The sequence below is a fragment of the Dendropsophus ebraccatus genome, chromosome 6 (assembly GCF_027789765.1).
Source record: "Dendropsophus ebraccatus isolate aDenEbr1 chromosome 6, aDenEbr1.pat, whole genome shotgun sequence".
Taxonomy (NCBI): domain Eukaryota; kingdom Metazoa; phylum Chordata; class Amphibia; order Anura; family Hylidae; genus Dendropsophus; species Dendropsophus ebraccatus.
In genome coordinates this window covers 18,047,431-18,068,175 of record NC_091459.1, presented here as the reverse complement: position 1 = coordinate 18,068,175, position 20,745 = coordinate 18,047,431, and the positions used below count along the sequence as shown (strand labels likewise).

At 38.8% G+C, this 20,745-nt stretch overlaps 1 protein-coding gene across 4 annotated transcripts in view; it reads right to left on the bottom strand.

Moving 5' to 3' along the window:
- Positions 1–20,745, bottom strand: part of ADGRB3 (adhesion G protein-coupled receptor B3) — a 669,464-nt gene that overhangs the window by 61,227 nt on the left and 587,492 nt on the right. For all 4 annotated transcript variants that reach the window (XM_069974585.1, XM_069974587.1, XM_069974586.1 and 1 more), the window contains 4 exons: positions 16,894–17,044; positions 12,294–12,363; positions 10,807–10,873; positions 8,773–8,858 (listed from right to left, as the gene is read on the bottom strand). In XM_069974585.1, coding sequence (XP_069830686.1) covers positions 8,773–8,858; positions 10,807–10,873; positions 12,294–12,363; positions 16,894–17,044 — 374 coding nt within the window. The remainder of the gene's footprint in view (positions 1–8,772; positions 8,859–10,806; positions 10,874–12,293; positions 12,364–16,893; positions 17,045–20,745) is intronic.

The following is a 20,745-nucleotide window of genomic DNA, read 5'->3' as shown; positions in this document are numbered from 1 at the left end:
TTGTAAGATAAATAGTAACATGGAAGATTTTCGGCAGAAAAGGACCACTTGGTCCATCTAGTCTGCCCTTATAGGCTATGTTCACAGAACGGAAAGGAAAGGATACTTTCACGGAACGGCCGGTCGTTCACAGCTTGTGAACATAGCCTTAATCCGCATCCAAAGGGCAATTGGTAACCCCAAACTAGAATAATGTACAAACACCAGTCATTGCACAAGGGGAGGCCAGACTGCTAAATGACGTCCGTTATTTTAGACTCAAATGAGCTAAAAAAAACGTATGAACATATCCAAACTCTGTCAGCCTAAGCCACTGTGATGCATTTGAAGACTATCTACGTTTATACTGTCTGAGGTTAAGACAGCATAACTAAGATGTCCAACACGTCTCGTAGAATGCCTCAAGTTTGTCCTACAGCGTTAACCGCTGTGATAAATCTGGCACAGCTTCAGACTGCCTAGAATAAGTTTACGCTGTCTAAGTATTAGACAGGATTAGTAAATCCGCCCCATTGTTTCGAGTTTTACATCAACTATTACTGGAAGAATTGGCTCCGCGGGGAATCTAACCTATGTCACTTCCTGCTGCTGCAAACACATTTCATAAATGTGTAATACGCAAACTGTTTGACTTAATTGGTACTTTCAACGTGTATTTTTTTATTGTTTGCTCCTCATTATAATTCAATGATAAAAATAAAATCAGAGAAGAAACTGTTGTAACTAATTAGCCCGATGTTTACTGTACACAATACAAGATTAAAATCTGCAACACATTTATCCCAAATTCTCCGACATGACAGTAGACCACAGGTGGCTTATTTGGTGAATTATATCATTGCAAATGACAAATAATTGCTTTCTACAGGGAATACTTTTCTCTCCAGCTAATTTATATACTGGCTACATGTGTCTCATTTTATGCTTGCTTTTAAAAATGCTACTTCTACACCGTGCTACAAAACAGGCATAATAAAGTGAATGTACCAATTCGCTACCTAATTTTTTAAAAAATCACCTGGTTGGTGCTGGCACGTAGATTCCATTGGCGTGGTCCAAATCACAATGCAAATAAGACAACTCTATGTCCTGGAGGTGGGCCTGGCAAACCCGGTATGCTTCCCTCGGTGATTCACCTCCTTAAGAATCAAGTCTGATTGGTCACTGAGGGGAAGGGAAATCGGTGTAGTGAAGGCACCGGGCCTGTCTCTAGTGCATATAGTGGCTCTATTTGCATTTCATGAAACTGGCGTAGATGGCAGGAACTGGACGATTGTTCTAAAAAAGGACCTCGCCACCAGGACCTACGTGTCTGTACCGACCAGGTAATGTTAAAATATATATAAAAAAAGCTAATTTATACATTTGCTTTAAAGAAAAAATTGTGCTCCGTTCAAGATTTACATAATGTGAGTAAGTTAGTACTGGAAAAAATATTGTCCTATTGTCACTATGGAGCGAGCGGCTCCGGCCACACGCTCCATAGTGTGCTGTGGGGAGTTCTAATGCGGGCGCGCACAGATGTGCCCGCATCAGAACTCTGTAACGCTAAAGATCATCTTTTCAGAGACCGGCCGTTCTGTGACCTTGCTGGGTCATACATAATGTGAACATAGCCTTAAAATGTATAGATTTTGTCTGAAATAGTTAATCAAGGCTCAGTTTGTAAAGTTCTATTAGGTGTTAGGGTAAAATGGGGTTTATTTATAGAAACTACAGTAAAAATGAACGTGAAGGTATTTATCATTTCCTATTATATTTAGACTGAAAACCGAGGAGTGCTAGTAACCATTTTGGAAGGTTAAACATCCTCATCTGAAAAAGCATGGAAATACAGCTAACTGTTGGCTTATATGATTAAGGCTTGGTTCACACTGCATTTTTGCAATTGTTTTTTTTTTCCCCCACCCGTTTTAACCGTTTTTTAAGGGCTTGCCATGAAAACATAATTTAACATATCACAGCGTCTGGTCTCTTCTGGACTTCCCTTACTGGTGCTGGACATTGCCAATTAGCCAGTCACTGGCCACCACAGTGTCATGCGTCAGCCAATAATTGGCTATTGCTGACCACACCACCAAAATGCAGAGACCAGATGCCATGATAATAAAGGTTGCGGGGGAGTGAGGGAGGTAAGTATAAACTTTTTCTCTTTTATCAGTATATGATAATATACTTTTTTCCCAGACCACCCTTTTAAGCTTAGGGAAAAGCCTGGAAAATATACAAAGGAAAGCCTTGGGCCTCATACACATGGCAATTCATTGTGTATAAAGGCATATGTCCATCCACAAAGCATACTACATGTCTATAGTATACAGCCACCCCTGTAGTGCTAATGCTTCTATAGAAAAATGTCTCTGTAATATGGTTTGCATTAAAGCACAACACTTATTTTTTCGCCCCCAAATACATGTTCCTCTGTGTAAAGAATAACAAATGAAACTACCAAAGCCATTCTTTTTTCTTGATGTGAAATGTGTATGTTTGTATAAACTATAGTTTAAGGGAAGTCAGACATAATAAAGTAACCAGTAATGCAGAAGGAGAGCAGCAAATCTCTGGGGTAAAGAGGACAGGTGATGAAGAAATACAGTATCCATGGCAACAGACTTAAATTTCAGTGAACAAAAGATAAATAATTACACTGCAGATATTGCCTATAGCCAGAACTGATTAACCCTTTCTAAATAAGAATGACAATATAAAAAGTACCCATTCACTAGCTATATCAGGCAGAAAACAAGGTCTTTTGCAAATATCTGCATGATTGCAGGTGCTTTATTTTAATTAGGGGGAAATTGCAACATTTTTAAAATAATATTGGTTGGTTTACTTAAAGGGGTATTCCGGTTTGTTTTATTTAGAGATGAGCAAATTTATAGTATAGACAAAGCAAAATGCTTCGTTAGCTTGGCAATCTGCTTATCAGCCTGCTAACTTTGAAGTCCATGCTGCTCCGTGCTGATGCACCCCGGATACCTGGAAAAGCTGGATCCAGTCCTGGGAAACTTCTTATGTCACACTAAGACATAAAACTTTATAATACAGTGTTATCATAAATTGTACTTCATTATGTTTGTTTCAATTGGTGCCATAGAACAAGGAACAGACAGGGAATAAATGAATGCAGTGTTTCTGCATTAAAACAAATATATTTAAATTCAGTTTCAGCCTGTTGAAGAAACGCTGTTTATCAGTTATAGAAAACAGGCATTGATTTATCAGTGTGTGAACATACCATAAAGGAAGAAGATGTGTAGCATCTGGGGGCAGGACACTGATGTCACAGCTATGGGAGGAGAACTGTGAGTGCTGTGGGAAGATAGCAGATGGGGTGGGAGAACTGTGATAGGGAGCTGTGTTAGAGCAATGCATTCTAGGAATTGCAGTACTGAGCAGCGGCTCCCCCCAAGAAGCACAGTGACTATCTGACATTGGTAAAAAGGAGTTACCCACAAAACAAATACTTTTTTTGTGGTTTCAAGACTGGGGAAGTCAGAGAAGCAATGCTTTCAGAAAAGGTATAGTAACACTTTTATGTGTGAGGATATGTATGTGTATGTCGGAGTCTTACAAAAAAATGCTCAATTCAAGTCCTCAAATACTATTGCAATTCTCACATCAGGTGCGGTAATTAACAAAGTGTCGACCATAAAAAAAAAACATACAAGAAAGCTTAATCGTAAAAGAAAAGAAAGCTTTGATAATGATTTTCTAATGTTGCAATTATACCGTGACCCCCATGAAAGAACACCTGACATCAATCTGAAAATTCATTGAATTTTCCAAACAATTAGGATTAATCGCTTCTGTTCAGTCTAATTAAAAAAAAAAAAAAAGAAAGAAAGAGAGGGTGTTTAACAGTTCGGTTTATAGACAGCTACAAAGAATTAAGGTACTCTGAGTCTTTCATGAAAACTCGAAACTGCACACGGTAGACTGAGATAATGGATTAATGTATTATAATCATTTATGATTGAAACCTGACTTTTGTGAGGATGCATTCAAATGTCACAGTTTTTATTATGGTACCATCAAAGTTTTGTAATTCTTTTGATCCGATAGCAAAAATCCTGTGGTTTTAACAGAAATTTTAATAAATTCCAATAAAACTACGATGATACCACAGTATACAGTGTTGCAACTTTGCCCATATTTCAGCTTGAGCTTAATCTGCATTGATCCTGAACAAATAAAACTTTTCGACATGTCAAAGTTTTTTTTTTTGCTGACATGAGACCCTGACCGATAAAAACATTTGACATGTCTCTTTGACGTGTCATTTTTTTTTTTACTGACAGGTACTCTCTAATTCCATACTTTACATATGTCCTCTTTATTGACCTTGGCGTAACCACCCCCGGTGTATATACCAAACAGCAATCTATTTATCTCTCCTTTCCTTTTACTCATATAACTCTTCTTGCTGTCTTCTTTCCACAAACCACCTTACACCCATTCCTACTCACAACTAGAGATGATCGAACATTGGGAAATCTTAGGTTTGATCGAACTGGAACCTTCTGCATTTGATTTCCAATGCCTTCCCGTTCTGTGGGCAAGGTGGAGGCTTCCCCAGTACGGCCTGGAAAACAGGGATACAGCCTAGGTAATTGGTTGTATCCCTGTTTTCTAGGTGGTGCTTGGGCAGTCTCCACCTTCCCCACGGAAAGGGAATGCATCGGGAATCAAATGCTGAAGGTTCGAGTTCGATCGATACTAAGATTTCCCGATGTTCGATCATCTCTACTCACAACTACTATCCCTCTCTTTACTTCTTCTTACTGTTGGTGACATTTCTTCCAACCCTGATCCTCCTCACCACATTCCATCCATCTTGCTGCCCTCCTATCTTCCACCATTCCCCTCAACTTTAAAAAAATGTTCTAATGTCATATCTATCTGCAACACCCCCTGCCTCCATGTTCTTTGGGGCACTCTTTAATACATCCACAAACACTTTATTGACCACAACTTATACCTCTAGGTCTAATTGAACCATTTCTGACACCTTTAGACTAACACAGTGATCTTCCATGCCTGCTTACATTTAGGCACACATTATATCACAAAAGAAGCAAAAAGTTCGGTGTATGATACAGCACCCCCGGTTGTGTAAAAAATTCAGTGTTACAATGTAACTTTTAATTCATCAGCGCAGCTAAAATCATGAAACCAACGCGTTTCGCACCATAGTGATTAATCAAGGAATGTATTTCGCGAGATGGCGCAAAATGCTTTGATTTTGTGGTTTCAGCTGCACTGATGAATTAAAAGTTATGTTTTTAACACAGAATTTCTTACATGTCTGGGAGTGTTGGATCATACACCAAATCCTTTGCTTCCATTGTGAACTCACGGCTGGCTACCGTTGGGATCCATGCACCCCCCTCACCCACTTTAATCAAGGGCAAGTTGTCCACAGACACAAGGTGACCTGACCCAACCCTGTCTTTTTCCTAATATATCACAAAACCTTCAGGCACAAGGTTCAGGGTACAAAACCACTTTTATAATCCCCCCTAAAATATAACTTTTATTAAAGTGTCGATTAAAAGAATGAATATTGGGGTGTAATTAAAATCCCAATAGCCAAGCACTTATGCAGTTGTAATATAATAATGATCCCTCTAGATTTTCTATATGGTATGTCTGCAGTACTACTTACTATATCTAGCTTTGCAAGGAGGATGTATCTGTATCTGTACCATTTTAATAACAATCAACCTTGCACTGCTAGATATAGTAAGTAGTACTGCACACTGTTATACCATATAGGAAATCTGGAGGGATCATTATCATATTACAACCATAGAAGTCCTTGGCGGTTGGGATTTTAATCATACCCCATTATTCATTTTTTTATTCAACACTTTAAAAAAGTTATATTTTAGGGGAGGTTTATTAAGGGGGTTTTATACCCCGTGGCCTTGTGCCTGAGGGTTTTGTTATATATGGTTAAATATAACCTCGGACCAACCTTGTAAGAGGTCCTGTGTTCAGTTGGTTCTTACATTTAGGATAAATCCCTAGAACTTAATTTTACCTGTTCTACAGTATATCTGACCTTACAAGCACACCTCTACTATAATCTCCGATTATAACTTTTCTACACCTGTTGACATCTCTCTTCTCTCTGCTACATACTTTAAACAGAAGATTGACAACATCTGAGAAAGATTCATCATATGGTCTCCTCAACCCATCTTCATGTCTGTTCAGTGAGCTTCCCTCACACTCTCCAAACTACTCTTCACATTGCATTGTGTCACCTGTGCGCTTCCCACCTTAACCCCCACATTACCACATCATTTGTCCCAGCACTAACTCAGCCCTTCAATATATAACTAACCATTGGGATCTTTCCTTCTTCGTATAAACATGTAACCATCACTCCCATCCTCAAAAATCTATCACTTAACCCATCCTCCTGTCCAGCTGGCCCATTTTGCCTTAAAACTCCTGTAACAACACGTCTATCTTGAACTGTCCTCCAACTTTTTAACCGCGTACGATCGGGCTTTCAAATCTGCTTCATCTTCAACTTTGCTAATTTTAATTTTTTTATATAATAAATTCCTCTAATTTAAGCTTTTGGCTACCTCTTTTTGTGGACAGCGCTGATCTAGAGTGCCATTATATATTTTTTTCCGGTTTATCCATTTATCTTCAACTTTTAGTACCTGCCTTCACCATTTCCCAAAATCCTCCTATCTAACATCCTCTCTACCTCTCTCCTTGCTTCTCCCCTGCATCTACCCTCTTCCCTTACTGCCTACCTGTTTCCTAATGAATTCAGATTAAATTGTTAGCCATGACATACAAGGACAGCCACAAACTGTCCCCGCTATACACTCTCAAAACTGATATCCTGATACCACCCTTCACAAAATCTCCGATTGTCACAAAACTTCCATTTCTGCTCTCCCCTTGTCCACTCATAACACAATCACCTCCAAGATTTTTTCCCAGATCTTTCTCCCATACTCGGGAACACTCTACCCCAACACATCCAACTCTCATCCACCATCACTTTCAAAGCAACTTAAAGATCGATCTCTTCAGCTACAATCTGCAACGACTCTGCTGCCACTTCACCTAACTGTGAGCGGGTGCTACACTAACCTAGTGTCTCCCTCCCCTCACCTTGTAGATTGTAAGCCCTCACGGGATGGGTCATCTCTCAGCCTGTCATCTACTTTATTAACGTCATTTTATCTGGATTCTTTGTTACGTTTTGTACGTGAACCTCTTATCATATGTACAGCATATCTGTAAATAATAATAATAATAGGTCTAATCAAAGAAACTCCTGCTTCTATGGTAATGTAGTCATTTACAGTAAATAAATGACCACTATTTGACCAAGATTTAGACTATACAGAACTTTTATACCTCTATACAGGGGTATACCTACAGGTGGTGCAGGTGGATACCAGAATTATACATGGCACATGGTAGTGATCCATGTCACAGATTTTACATTGGGCCAAAGAAGATACAAGTTACGCCTCTGCCTCTATGGATGTGACAATAAAATCCATTCCAATTAGATAACCAACATTTTTTTTCAGACAAAACCTAAATCAACAGTTGATGTCATATAAAGCAAGTTTAAAATTTACATTCATTCATTATTTATTTAGTTATCATGGAAAACATGGCACTTCCTGTGTTCTGACTCACTGTGGCTCTCTGTATTAGCCTGGACTTCCTGGAGGAAGGTCTGGCTAGCTCACTGACGTTGAGAAACAAGTGATGGTGTCTCCGCAGAATTTTGCATATCTGATTTCCTAGGGGGCAATGTCCTAGATTCACTGACGTTGAAAAACATGTGATGGTGTCTTTGCTGGGTTTTGGTTGATCTCCCTGAGGTCAGCCATCATTCTCTTCTCTGTACTGGCCGGGACTTCATGTCTTTAGTCTCTTTTTTCAACCAGCACAAAGTTAAAAAAGCTTCAGGAGACTGGACCTGGATTTCTGGTATGTATAGCTGTTATATAGCTGCCTTCAGGAGACTGGACCTGGATACAGTAAGTATAACTGTTATATAGCTGCCTTCAGGAGACTGGACCTGGATTTCTGGTAAGAATAGCTGTTATATAGCTGCCTTCAGGAGACTTGACCTGGATACAGTAAGTATAGCTGTTATATATCAACCGTCCAGGCGACTGAACCTGGATCTCTGGTAAGTATAGCTGTTGCATAGCTGCCTTCAGGAGACTGGACCTGGATTTATGGTAAGTATATCTTTGTTTACAGTATGATAACAAAAATAAATAAAAAATAATAAATGTAAATTGCAAACTTTCTTTATATCACATCTACTGTTGATTTAGACTTTTCAAGTCGACAGGTACACTTTAAGCCATTCTCTAGTTGTTCATTTTAATTAAACGTTTTTCAGTAAAATGTATTTCTTTTAATTTTCCTAATAATATTTAATCTTACCAAAACACAAAATGTCAGAAGTTCACATTAAATGAAACTTCAGATGCCAGAACTATTGCTGTCTTGTCCCTACACACATTACATTTCTCAAACTTACAGTTTACAGTCGTGTTGGCATATCAATTTATGATGATTCTGCACTTTAGTTTTATTACCTTTTATTATCATTTTGTGAAACACAACTATAAACATGAATGAAATATCAACTTCTTAATGAGGCATGCAGATATGTAACTGCTACAAAACTAAAGAGAAAAAATGTCGAATGAAAAAAAAAATGTGATTACAAGGGATGACAAACATTCGGAAGCAGCTTACCCTGCTCGGTGTTTGAGCTTTTTATCAAGGATACCGTCTCTGGAAACAAGTTTATTAAAGACCAAAATTCCAATTACCATGTTTACCTGCACAACAAAAAGATTATTTAAACAAAGACACAATGACACTTCGGATGAGAAAAAAAACTTAAAAAAACATTTGATTAAAAGTGGATAATTGAACTCATGAAATTTAGTTTCAATAGAACTGGCAAAACAATATTTTTCAATGCCTTTGCCTCTAGTTTCCTATCTGACAGGATAAATGTTACACCATCAACATTTTCTTGCTTAATTCTTTGCAATTTGTACAATGTATATTAATTTTCAAGCCTTGTCTGTCAGCGTGCGATGGGATATTTATAGGAGAACTTGGCACAGTCTCTCATTTAAGTTTATTTCCATTTTGGAGATACAGATGTGCTGTTTGATGATCACTCGCAGGGGAATTTTATGCATAATTTGAACACTGTTTATTGGATTAGTTTGCACATGAGATTCTGAACAGCGCAGTAGCAGGATATAATATAACTCAAAATAGTCTGTAACGTTTTCGTTTTTGACATTGAACTTCCGTGAACCTTTTAGTCTTCTCAAGAGCCAACCTACTTATCAACATGTTGAGATGGGAAATTATATAGAGCCAGTCATAGTGCAAGATGTTTATATTTTATCCTGCTTTATAGATAAATGTAACTTCATATCAAAGGAAATCTGCACCCCTAGTTATTACTTAGAATTAGGGATGGTCCGAACCGAGTTCGGTTCGGGTTCGTACGAACCCGAACCCTCGGTAATGATTCCCGCTGTCTGCCCGCTCCGTGGAGCGGGCGGATCCAGCGGGAGGACCGCCTGGAAAACTGGGATACAGCCACAGCCATAGGCTGTATTCCAGTTTTCCAGGCGTTACTCCTGCTGTATCCGCCCGCTCCACAGAGCGGGCAGACAGCGGGAATCTGCTGCTGAGCATTCGGGTTCATACGAACCCGAACCTCGGCAGGTTCGGACCATCCCTACTTAGAATAGATGCTAAACCCCCTGCCCCACAAAAAAACACAAAACATTGTAGTATATTCACACAATGAAAATACTCTGCAGATTGTCACTGATTTCTTGTGGTCTGCTGTGGGTATTTGACTTCCCTATTGAAGTTGATCTTCAACCAACTTGCAGCCAATCTGCAGCGTATCCACCTTGTGTGACATATCTTTATATTATTTTTTATCGCCATTATTTCAAATTCAAAAATCATTCTTGATGGCCCTACATTTCTCAATTCACATCTCATTATGTATTACTATTTTAAATCTAGTATTCCAATATATTTTCAAATATATTTTCGAGGAACTGTGTAATGCCTAGACTTGATCGGACCCTGAGAGAGGCAAACTCCATATTTTATTTTCTATTAAATGAGGAATGGTGGCTTTTGTATGATATTGAACAGGTTCGCACACTTTTTTTTTTTTACCTCTTTTGGACATCCACCAATTTGAGGCCAAAGAACGGATGATATTTAAAAATAGCGGACGTTATTTAAAGACTTTCATCAAAGGGCCATAAAAAGACGGTGCGTGAACCTAGCCGAAGACATATATCAAGTGAAACTACTCATGTTGCATATTGAGGACTCGTGTACCCTTGATGCTTTGTTTATTATGCTACTCAGGAAAGATTCTTGGAATTCATGGGCCATGTCAAACTATTCACATCAGTTTACCTCTTTCGCATTTATGACATGCAATACACTACTGAGCAGATGGCTTCATAGGCCATGAAACAGTTCTTACAATTCTAAATGTCTCTCTGATTTATTGTTTTGCAGATGTATGTGATTCCACACTGAGTATCTTAGTATTTGTAAGTGGACAATATATAAGCGCAGCAAGACGTTATGCTAAGGATAAATGATATTACTGAAGTCTGATGCCGAGATAGAAAGCAATCGTTTAGAATACATAGAACATCCTGGCTTTGTAAAATAATAAAAATATATTGTTTTATATGAAAATAAAACAATAAATGTTCCGTTTACCAAGACAACAGCAGCAGCAGGTCCAACAAAGGCATACAGAAGGCCTCCTTCGAGTGACAGCCAGCAGCTAGAAGTTAAAGGAACAAGGAAAATCATATAAGATATCATAACAATTATGTTCCTTCTTAAAGGTATTGTCTATATTGTTGTTGGGCTGTTTTTGACTTTAAGAATATATAGTTAAATACTAAGACTTGTTACCATAAGAAAGATGTAAGCTACATCGAAAATGGTGACTTTTGAATTAATCACTCACATTTTAGAACCATTATATGGTTCATTTTACAGCAGGTTAGCTATGAACAGCAAGGATTTCCCATAGACACCAATGTAGATTAACATATTTGCTTATTCATGATGCTTCATGGTCCTTCGATGTATCATAGGTGAGACTTTCTCTTCATTGATCTCACCAGGGGTATAAGCACTGTAAGGCTATTTTGGAAGATATTTGATGTGATTAATGAGCACTTCCATTGGCCAGAATCATTCACTAGCTCTCCCGAGAAAGCCATAAATAGCCTAATTCTAACCATGATCCATTACCTGCTATATTGATGTCAAAACTGACTATAGTGTTGGCTTTCTTAATCCTTTATATAGGCTTTGTTTAGAAAGTTAAGTAATTTTTTCCCCTTCTATCTAGTGCAGCTATTCTTCAGGGTATTTTTTTCCCCACTGTTTCATAGAACATACAAATAACAACTAGACATAAATGTAATTTTACCAGGTGCACAAGTGTAACCTGGTGCCACCGAGTCAAGCATGGGATTGCCATAAAAAAATCCCTATTTATAGAAAATAGCCTCGGACTAAGGGCACTATTACACGGGCTGGCTACGGGCCGATCATTTAAATAAAAGAGTGCAGATATGCTGGACGGCCCGATAATCGGGCAGTAAGGGCTGCATGGACATTGTTAGCAAAGTCCATACAGCACTTGCCTAAACACCTCTCCCCACTCCCGGTCTTGTTTCCCGTGCTCCGCAGCTTCCCGGTCTGTGATTGGCTGGCCGGCCTGTCAGCTGACAGGCCGCTCAGTTGCTTCAGCTGCTGGTACTGGGAAGCTACGGAGACTGGGGGAGAATTAAGAACTCAGGTGTTTGGGAAATGGACAGCCATCGGTTGTGCATCCTTATTACTAGGGATGAGCGAACCATCGGACTTTTGGTCCGACGGCATCTTCGCTCAATTACTATGCCTGTGATCCCGGGTGCATAGTTGCGCCCCCGGGAATCTGCGGGCAGGATCTTTTAGGGAATTCAAGATACATTCCCTGGATTGTATTTACTCTATTTTGCCAAAGAAAGGGCTTATGTGTCTATAACATTGCCCTGTTCTAACATGAATTCTTTATTATTGAATTAAGAGATGAAATTAAGAAAATCTACTCCGTGTTATTTTATGTGCTTATGAGTTAACAATAGCAAAAAAAAAATCATCCACAGGACAAAGTAAATATTAGTTCTTTCAGTCAGGTAACTTACTAGTGTGGCGTGCCATATCCCTTTGCTTTGGTAAAGCCCATTGATATAGCCACGACTAATGCTGGTAGCCCTAAAGACAATAAAAAAATATATTATTGATAAACATAGTTTAAGAGCAGGATGTTGTAGATTTCATTGCTGTAGGCATTAAAATTCTACAAACAGAACATGTGATAGAAGCATAGTAAATTACATTTATCAAGAACATTTGAAACTTTCCACCAAACTTGACTACAATCGTGTACTTCTGCCATTGACTCCTTTGAAAGAAATGCTAATGGTATTAATGTAGAATAATAACTAGTCTGATAGCCAGGAGTCAATCTTTCCAGCTTTATAACATTAATGGTCTATTCAAAGGACAGTTATCAATGCCTGATCAGTGGGTTGCCATTACGGCACCTCTGCCGATCACTTGTTCAGGGGAAAGACTGAAAAGACACCCATACATAGCGAACTGTGCTGGAAGTCCTGCAACATCTATTGTGTAATGGTGGTATGGGTTTCTACATCTCTTATACTGTCCATGTTGCAGGGCTTCTGGCACCATTTGCCACGTATAGATGCCAGTGCAGTAGCTACCCTGAACAATTAATTGGCATTGGTGCCGATTTTGCCCTCCCCAACCAGAAATTGATGGTCTATCCTGATCTATTAGGAGAAAAGTATGTTTGTAGGGAGGTGGGTATAGGTAGATAGGTTAGGCTTTAGGTTGTTTGACTCTGTTGCCTAATTTTTTTTTATTATTTTTTTTAGGAAATGTAATAGTTGCGCTGTTGGCTGATAAGTGTTACAGGGGGAAATAGGGGAAGGGAAAGCGGGGTTTCATAACACAGAGCCGATTTTTTGAGTTAAAAGAATGTGATAGAAATGTTGTTGTAAAGGAAAGGTCAGGGCCTTGAGGCCATGACAATACAGAGAGGAGATGATTGGAATTCTTTCCTTGGTTTCTAGGTGCAGTTCCTTTATATCTCCTATTCCTTTTTAACCTTTTTCTGGCTTTGGTGAAAACAAACAAAAACAAAAAACAAAACAAAAAACAAAACCTAAAGTGCATTGTCTTCTGCAAGAAATCTGTGAAACTTCATTTGTCATAAACTTGTACGCCAGTCTTAAATAAAGCCCCACCCCCATTTACCTGTTTGAATTTACTAAGCAAATCTGTCTGCCTCTGGACCTGTGTTTGTCATGGTCTTGAGTAGAAATCTTTACGTGTTCCAGAACAGGTGTAGATATCTGTATGGTTTATGCTTGTTTGCAGGGGTAAACCATGATACATTAGGCACAGGAGAGGGTCACGCCTCCTCCCCGCCATTATTTCTGTACATGCAGAAATCTGTGCCCCTTCTGTAGCGTACGCCAGGGGCAAATAATAATAAATGTGCCCCTAAGTATACAAGGACAAACATTATGGACTTTTTCAATTAAAGGAGAAGTCCTGCGAAAATTTTTCTTAAAGTATTGTATTGCCCCCCCCCCCAAAGTTATACAAATCCCCAATATACACTTATTACGGGAAATACTTATAAAGCGCTTTTTTCCCTGCTTTTGCTACTGCATCAAGGCTTCACTTCCTGGATAAAATGGTGATGTCACTTCCTGGGTAACATGGTGATGTCACTTCCTGGATAAAATGGGGATGTCACTTCCTGGGTAACATGGTGATGTCACTTCCTGGATAAAATTGTGATTTCACGACCCGACTCTTAGAGCTGTTCCGGCTGTGGCTGCTGGATAGGATGATGGCAGGGGGACACTGAGGGACACAGGGCACTGGAGGGACACTGAGCATCCCTCTGCCATCATCCTCTCCAGCAGCCACAGCCCGCACAGCTCTGGAAGTCGGGTCGTGACATCACCATGTTATCCAGGAAGTGACATCACCATTTTACCCAGGAAGTGAAGCCTTGATGCCGTAGTAAGTGCAGGGAAAAAGCACTTTATAAGCATTTCCCGTAATAAGTGTATATCAGGGATTTGTATAACCTTAGGGGGGGGGGGGATACAATACTTAAATAAACTCCTTTAATAAACCTCTATATGTTGCTATTTAGCAATAACATTGGTACCAGTTTTCCTGTACACCTGGAAAGAAAAGCTGTATTTTCAGTTCAAATAAGTGGATCTGGACTTTTTCCAAACCCCACCTAAAATGATTCCGCTTTTTATTGTAAAGAAAAACCTGAAATGTATAAATGCTCGTTTGGGCGTATCAGCTGAATCGGAGCAATCAGTGTGTGACCGGACTTTCCGTATTGTTGAATATTGGATTATCCCACAAATTATATTGTAAATTGTTCTGCATACATATGAATTGGTAACAAATGCATTTTTAATAATGATCTAGCTACACAATGCATTGTATTAAATGATATATGAGCAGTGCAGATGTGGTCATCTATTTGCCAGAAATGAATAATTTATCATGCAGTATATTTCTCAAATGCTGTTAGATTTCAGCAGTGGATAAATTACACACAGGTTGCTAGGTTACAACTGTTATCTTTCTTTTTGTTACAGAACTTAATCTGTAATCTAGGCTTGCAGTAATTTTGTCCTATTGTTTTCCCTCGGACATGGATCATGATATTATGGCTCAGAGATCCATTGGATAGTGTAAACCATTTGTTTGTTTATGTAGGTTTTTCTATTATTTTATTAATTTTTTTCTTAGCATTTTATCTTTTTTTTTCCACAAAATAAGGAGGAATATTGACCTTGACTTATAGTTTATCGGAAAATCTCGAAAATGTATTTGAGCTCAATGGGATGTAATCAATATCATCTGCAGGTTAAATTAATATTGTGGTTCTCTGTTATGTTGTTAAAAAATTGCTGTTTTTCCATTCTGTTTGAAAGCACAAAAGTGGAAAAATAGAGAAGCCTGGGAGGTCTTACGGTTGAAAAGAACAATTCAGCACCTGGAGACTCGCAATGAAGAAAAAAAATAAACTAGCGTACAGTACATAAATAAATGGAGCATACCAACACTAAACTGTTTTTACAGTAGCTACCATGTTTCAGATAGAGATATGCTGTGATAGATAGATAGTAGGATAGATAGATAGATATATAGATAGATAGATAATAGATAGATAGATAGTAGGATAGACACACAAACAAAGCATAATTGAAATCTAAACCAATACTAGAGAATTACTCCGCTTGTACACTTGCCACTATAAAATATGGCGCCATAAATGTCTTTCCTGTATGTACTGCACAAGACTGATCCTATCTTGACAGGAAATATACAATTAATATGATATGTTACCTACACAGTTCATTGCAGTATAATTCATTATTACCGCCACCATGATTTGATTCATAAACAATCCCATTTTAGATGCTCAATGACAGAATGATACATTCAGACATGGCCTTGATGCATATACATTTAGGGGGGAATTTATCAACACCGGCATTTTACATGCTGTTCTTAATATGAAAGTGCACTGCTTTGCGCTTTCCTGATTTATTAGGAGGTCTTTTAATAAATCAGGCAGTGAAGTGGGCTTCTATAATCTACACTAGCGCTGTGCTAGCATCGATATTAGCTACAATGTACAGTAGCGTAAATTGTGATAAATATGGCATTGAGAGAGGATACACCTCCTTTCACGCCCATGTCACACCAAGCTCCGCCCACTCAATGAGCATGGCGTACAATGTAAAAAAAAATCACATTGCATTTTGTATACGAGAAACAGATCACTGATCTCAAGGTGGCCAGCCAAAGACTGTCAGTTGCTGGTTAAAGCGCTCAATGCAGTGAAATCCTAGGTGCATTGCTCCCTGGAAAACATGAATATGCAAAAAAAGAGCTAGTGGAGCCTCACTTAAGAATCTTGAAACACAGAACTAGCCAGATATCCCACTGGGAAGGGCCCAGTTAAGGGGTGGCTCCTGTAGGGAAACCACCATATTAAGTGGCCTTATAAGTCAATGTAATGACAAGGGAAAAACCAAGGCTAGGTCTCCATCCACAGACAGCTGTTTCGGGTGTTGCCCTTCATCAGTGTGGAGCAGGAGGCTCATGAGGCTCCACAGGCTTTTTTTAAATTATTATTTTGCACATTGCATTTTGTGCAAGACAGTGGAGTACCTAAAATAGGGTGTAAAAAAAAAACCCTTAGGCTATGTTCAAACAACATATATTTCCATAAAACCACAGCCGTTGTATAACGGCCGTGATTATTACGGAAATATTCGCTACCTTGCTGTCTATGGGATCTCGGCCGGAGCATATACAAATAGTATACATTCCGGCCGGGATCCCTAGCGGCACCACAAACAACTGACATGTCATTTTTCTGCTTCCACAGTGGGGAGTTCTTAATGCGGGCGCGCATAGATGCACCTGCATCAGAACTCTGCGGCTGCAAATATCCTCCGGGTCATGGAACGGACGGTCTCTTACGTAGTCTGCACATGGCCTAAGTCTGTAAATCTTATTGGCATATATAGACTATACACATCATCACATCATATTAAACTGTGAAATGGTGAAGAGTTTTGTGCATTTCAATATCATTTTACACTAAACAATTTTTCTTGTTTTTAGCAATACACATAAGACACAAAATGGCTTGAAACCTACCCCAACCGAGGCAGAGAAACCGTTTTCTTATAACTCTCGTCCTAATTTTTCCAGTGACAGCCATATACGACTGCCAGGCTTCTGTCAAAACCCAGCAGAAGGATGCTAAGAAGAAAAAGTGCAGGAAGGCCGTGGTCATGGTGCAAATACCCTAAAGAAAAAAGAAGTGTAAAATTATGAGATTTGAAGGGATATAATGCTTAATATACAAACCTTTAAAAAAAATTAAAATATTATTTACCCAAAGAATACTTCAAATGATTTTCCAAAAACATTTTTTTTTGTTATATACTTGCCTGTGCAGCGGAAAAAAAAATATCTGCCAAATCTGCTTCCTCACTTTTGGTCCACCTGTGGTCCTCCTCTTCCTCCCTCTCAAAAGGAAGAAGAGGACCACATGGAGGACTGAAAGATTTAAAAACAGAAGGGACGGGGTAGTGGGAAAGATGATTATGTGGCTTTTTATTCTTAGTGCATAGTAAAGCATATAACAAAAATTTATTTTTTTTCTTGTGTTCTTTTATCCTAAAAGATTAGATAATCTAGTTTTATTGGAAAATGTTCAGTGGTAACAACAAGTAAAACCCATATAAACAGTATTATGAACTCCTCATCCAGCAGATTAGGCATCAGATAGAGCATTAAAGGATAATACAGCTATAAACATATAAGACAGTAAGGCTGTGTTCACACACTGTATTTTGGTCAGTATTTTCAACTCATCTTGGTCACTAGTTTTACTGGCTGGATTACTAAACAGTGAACAGAGCTTTGGTAAATAGAGGCATACAAATGCATTATGTTTCAGTGCAGGAGCCATATATTTAGAGTAATGGATGGGAACAGGAGATCCATTCCTATAACCTTGACTTTAAGTATACTTTTTATTCATGAAGCCATAATTTGCTTGTGTTCATGATCCCTAGGGGGCATTAAACAAACTGCTTGTTTTCCATTAAGGGGTTGTTAAGATGTCATCCTTATCAAGCACAGAACCAAATTATGGATCCATATTGCATGGATTATTTACTGTACCACCCATAGAGCTTGTAGATATCTATAGAATTATACTATTACCCAATGAGTCTTTTTCTCATGGGTTTATATAGAATTTATGGAAAAAAAAAAACTTTGGGCATGCTCAAATACATTCGGTATTACAAGAGTACTCCTGAAGAAGCATTGGTTTCTAGGGAAGAAAATTATACCTCAGGGGGTTTATCAACTGGCAATACAGTTATGGGTTTGTTTAATGGATTATAGGGTGGAGGATATGCTACATACATGGATCTTTAATCAATTTGGTGAAAACTACAATCTAATCTTCTCTTGATTTAGGAAGAATCTATGCCTGCAGTCACAGTATAACAAGGTCGTCTTGACTAGGTAGTAAAAGTTCCACCAGCCTTATGTCTAGGATTGTATTATAATAAGTGTCTGAAGTTTAGTGCAAATAAGAAATACTGTTTACATAAGTAATCACCAAGGCATGTTATATAAGGCATTTTTAGGCTATGCTCACACAGTGTATAAACAATGGCCGCTATTTGACATGCTCCTACAGCTGATATTACCATTTGGGCCGCAGGAACATCATTTTATTTTTGGATTGCGGGCACATATGAGCATGCCTGCAATCTAGTTAACCATTGAAGTCCATGCAATGTACGACCGTCATAAAAATAATGATAGTAAGCTCACCTCCACTTGGATATGGAAGGATCCAAGATCATAGAAGGAGCGTGCACGGGTCCGGCTTCGGCCAATTGCCAATTCAATAATAGAAGTAAAATAGTGGTGGTCCCAGCACTCCGTAATTAAAAATGTCAAAAATGTTATTTCATATCAAAAAAAGAAAAAGGATAAAAGCTCATGTCGAGGCTACGCGTTTCACGTGCATGCACACTTAATCATGGTCTAATGAGCATGTAAAGTAACACACGTTAAAAACAAAGAGCAACCAATCATGAGCACTGATACAATTGTGTCATACGTGATGTGTTGGTACACCTGCGGGGTAAGTAATGAACACCATGGTAGTTCTATAGGTACGTGTACCAACAATTGAACGCAATTGTATCATTGCTCATGATTGGTTTCTCTTTGTTTTTAACGTGTTACGTTACATGCACATCAGACCATGATTAAGCGCGCATGCGCACGAAACGCGTAGGTTTTTGTGGCTTAACTCGACATGAGCTTTTCTCCTTTTTCTTTTTTTGATATGAAATAAAGTTTTTGAAATTTTTAATCATGGAGTGCTGGGACCACTACTTTGTTACTAAGACCATCATACATTGTGTGGACATTGAGCAGGAACAGCAGCATTAGTGGACGCAAATAATTGACAAGTCAATTTTAAGTGTAGTCGTAGTGGTACAGCATTCATTGTTCAATACAGTGTGAGTACAATGCAGTATATTATTTGAAGGTAAGAGCAGCAATTGTTCGCCATCATCATCGCCAACAACAACAAAAAAATACTGTGTGAACATAGACTTATACTGTCAAATAATTACTTTTCCAATGCTTTCATTAGCCCCTCTATTAGAAATATGTGTCAGTCATGCAGTTCCCTGAAAAATAAACCAAGATGGAACCCCTTTTTTTTTGGCTCTGATCACATCACATCTGGGAATTCCATCAGTAAGCTCAGTACCCCCCCCCCCATGGACACTCCCGAGGGATGGCCACTATAGATATCGCTACAATCCTACAATGGTGTATGTCACCCATTGACCACAGTGTTAAGGTGAGCTTAACCATAGGTGTACATTTTTAAATAAATTATTTGATTTATTTACAGTTTTTTAGAGAGTGTACTGTTGAGTATACTGAGATATGTAGGTCCTGGAATAAGATTTAGGTCTCCAACATACAACAAGATTTGCTTTAGCTGAAAATGTAGTTCAAATGTAGAGTTGAATTGGTCATCCAGTATATTGGTGCTGCATTGCTTGGTCATTGTAATATTTCGCTGAGTTTACATTACTAAGTATGTTTACTTGTAAGTAAGTGGCCAAACAACACCAACAAACTTAGCTATGATACAAAATACAGGATATTTACTTACAATTAGAGATTAGCAAGCATGCTTGTCCGAGCTTGGTACTCGTTCAAGTATTAGGGTACTCGATGGTGCTTGTTACTCGGACGAGCATCTCGCGATATTCGAAACAATGGCATCTTCCTCTTCCTGCATGTTTGGTGGCTTTTTCTCAGCCAATCATCATGCAGGAGAGGCTTTGGGAGCTTGTAGCATCACATGGGAATCCTACATGTCGATAGCAGCAATTGGCTGGCCAGATCAGATGACCTGGGCATATAAGAATCAGGTCCTGCGGTGCTTGCATCAGACGCAGGCTGGAAGAGATTAGGGAGAGAGCTGCTGTCTGTCAGGGAGAGTGTTAGGCTGGGAATTAGTGTGCGGTTAGACAGGAATCCGACACGAAGAACCCAACAGTCCTTCTAAGGGCTTAAAATTTTTTTAATTTTTTTTTGCTACTCTTGGCTGCTGGCTTGGACTGTCAGTAGTCAATTTGTCCTGTTGCTGACATTCTCTTGGCTGTCTGAGATCTCTAATTCAGCTAAACCTATCCTCACTGTGCAGTGTTCTGTGCAACGGGTGCCTTACAAAAAAAAACAAAAAAAAAAAAAACAGCACCAGTTACACACATACTCTATACGACTACCCCCAAATCTGTTGTCAGTAGTCAATTTGTCCTGTTGCTGCCATTCTGTTGGCAGCATGGGATCTGTAATTTAGCTATACCTATCCTCACTGTGCTGTGTCCTATCCATGCATGCTGCCATTGCTGTTTTCTGTCCATTTCAGTGTTGTTTCCATCATTT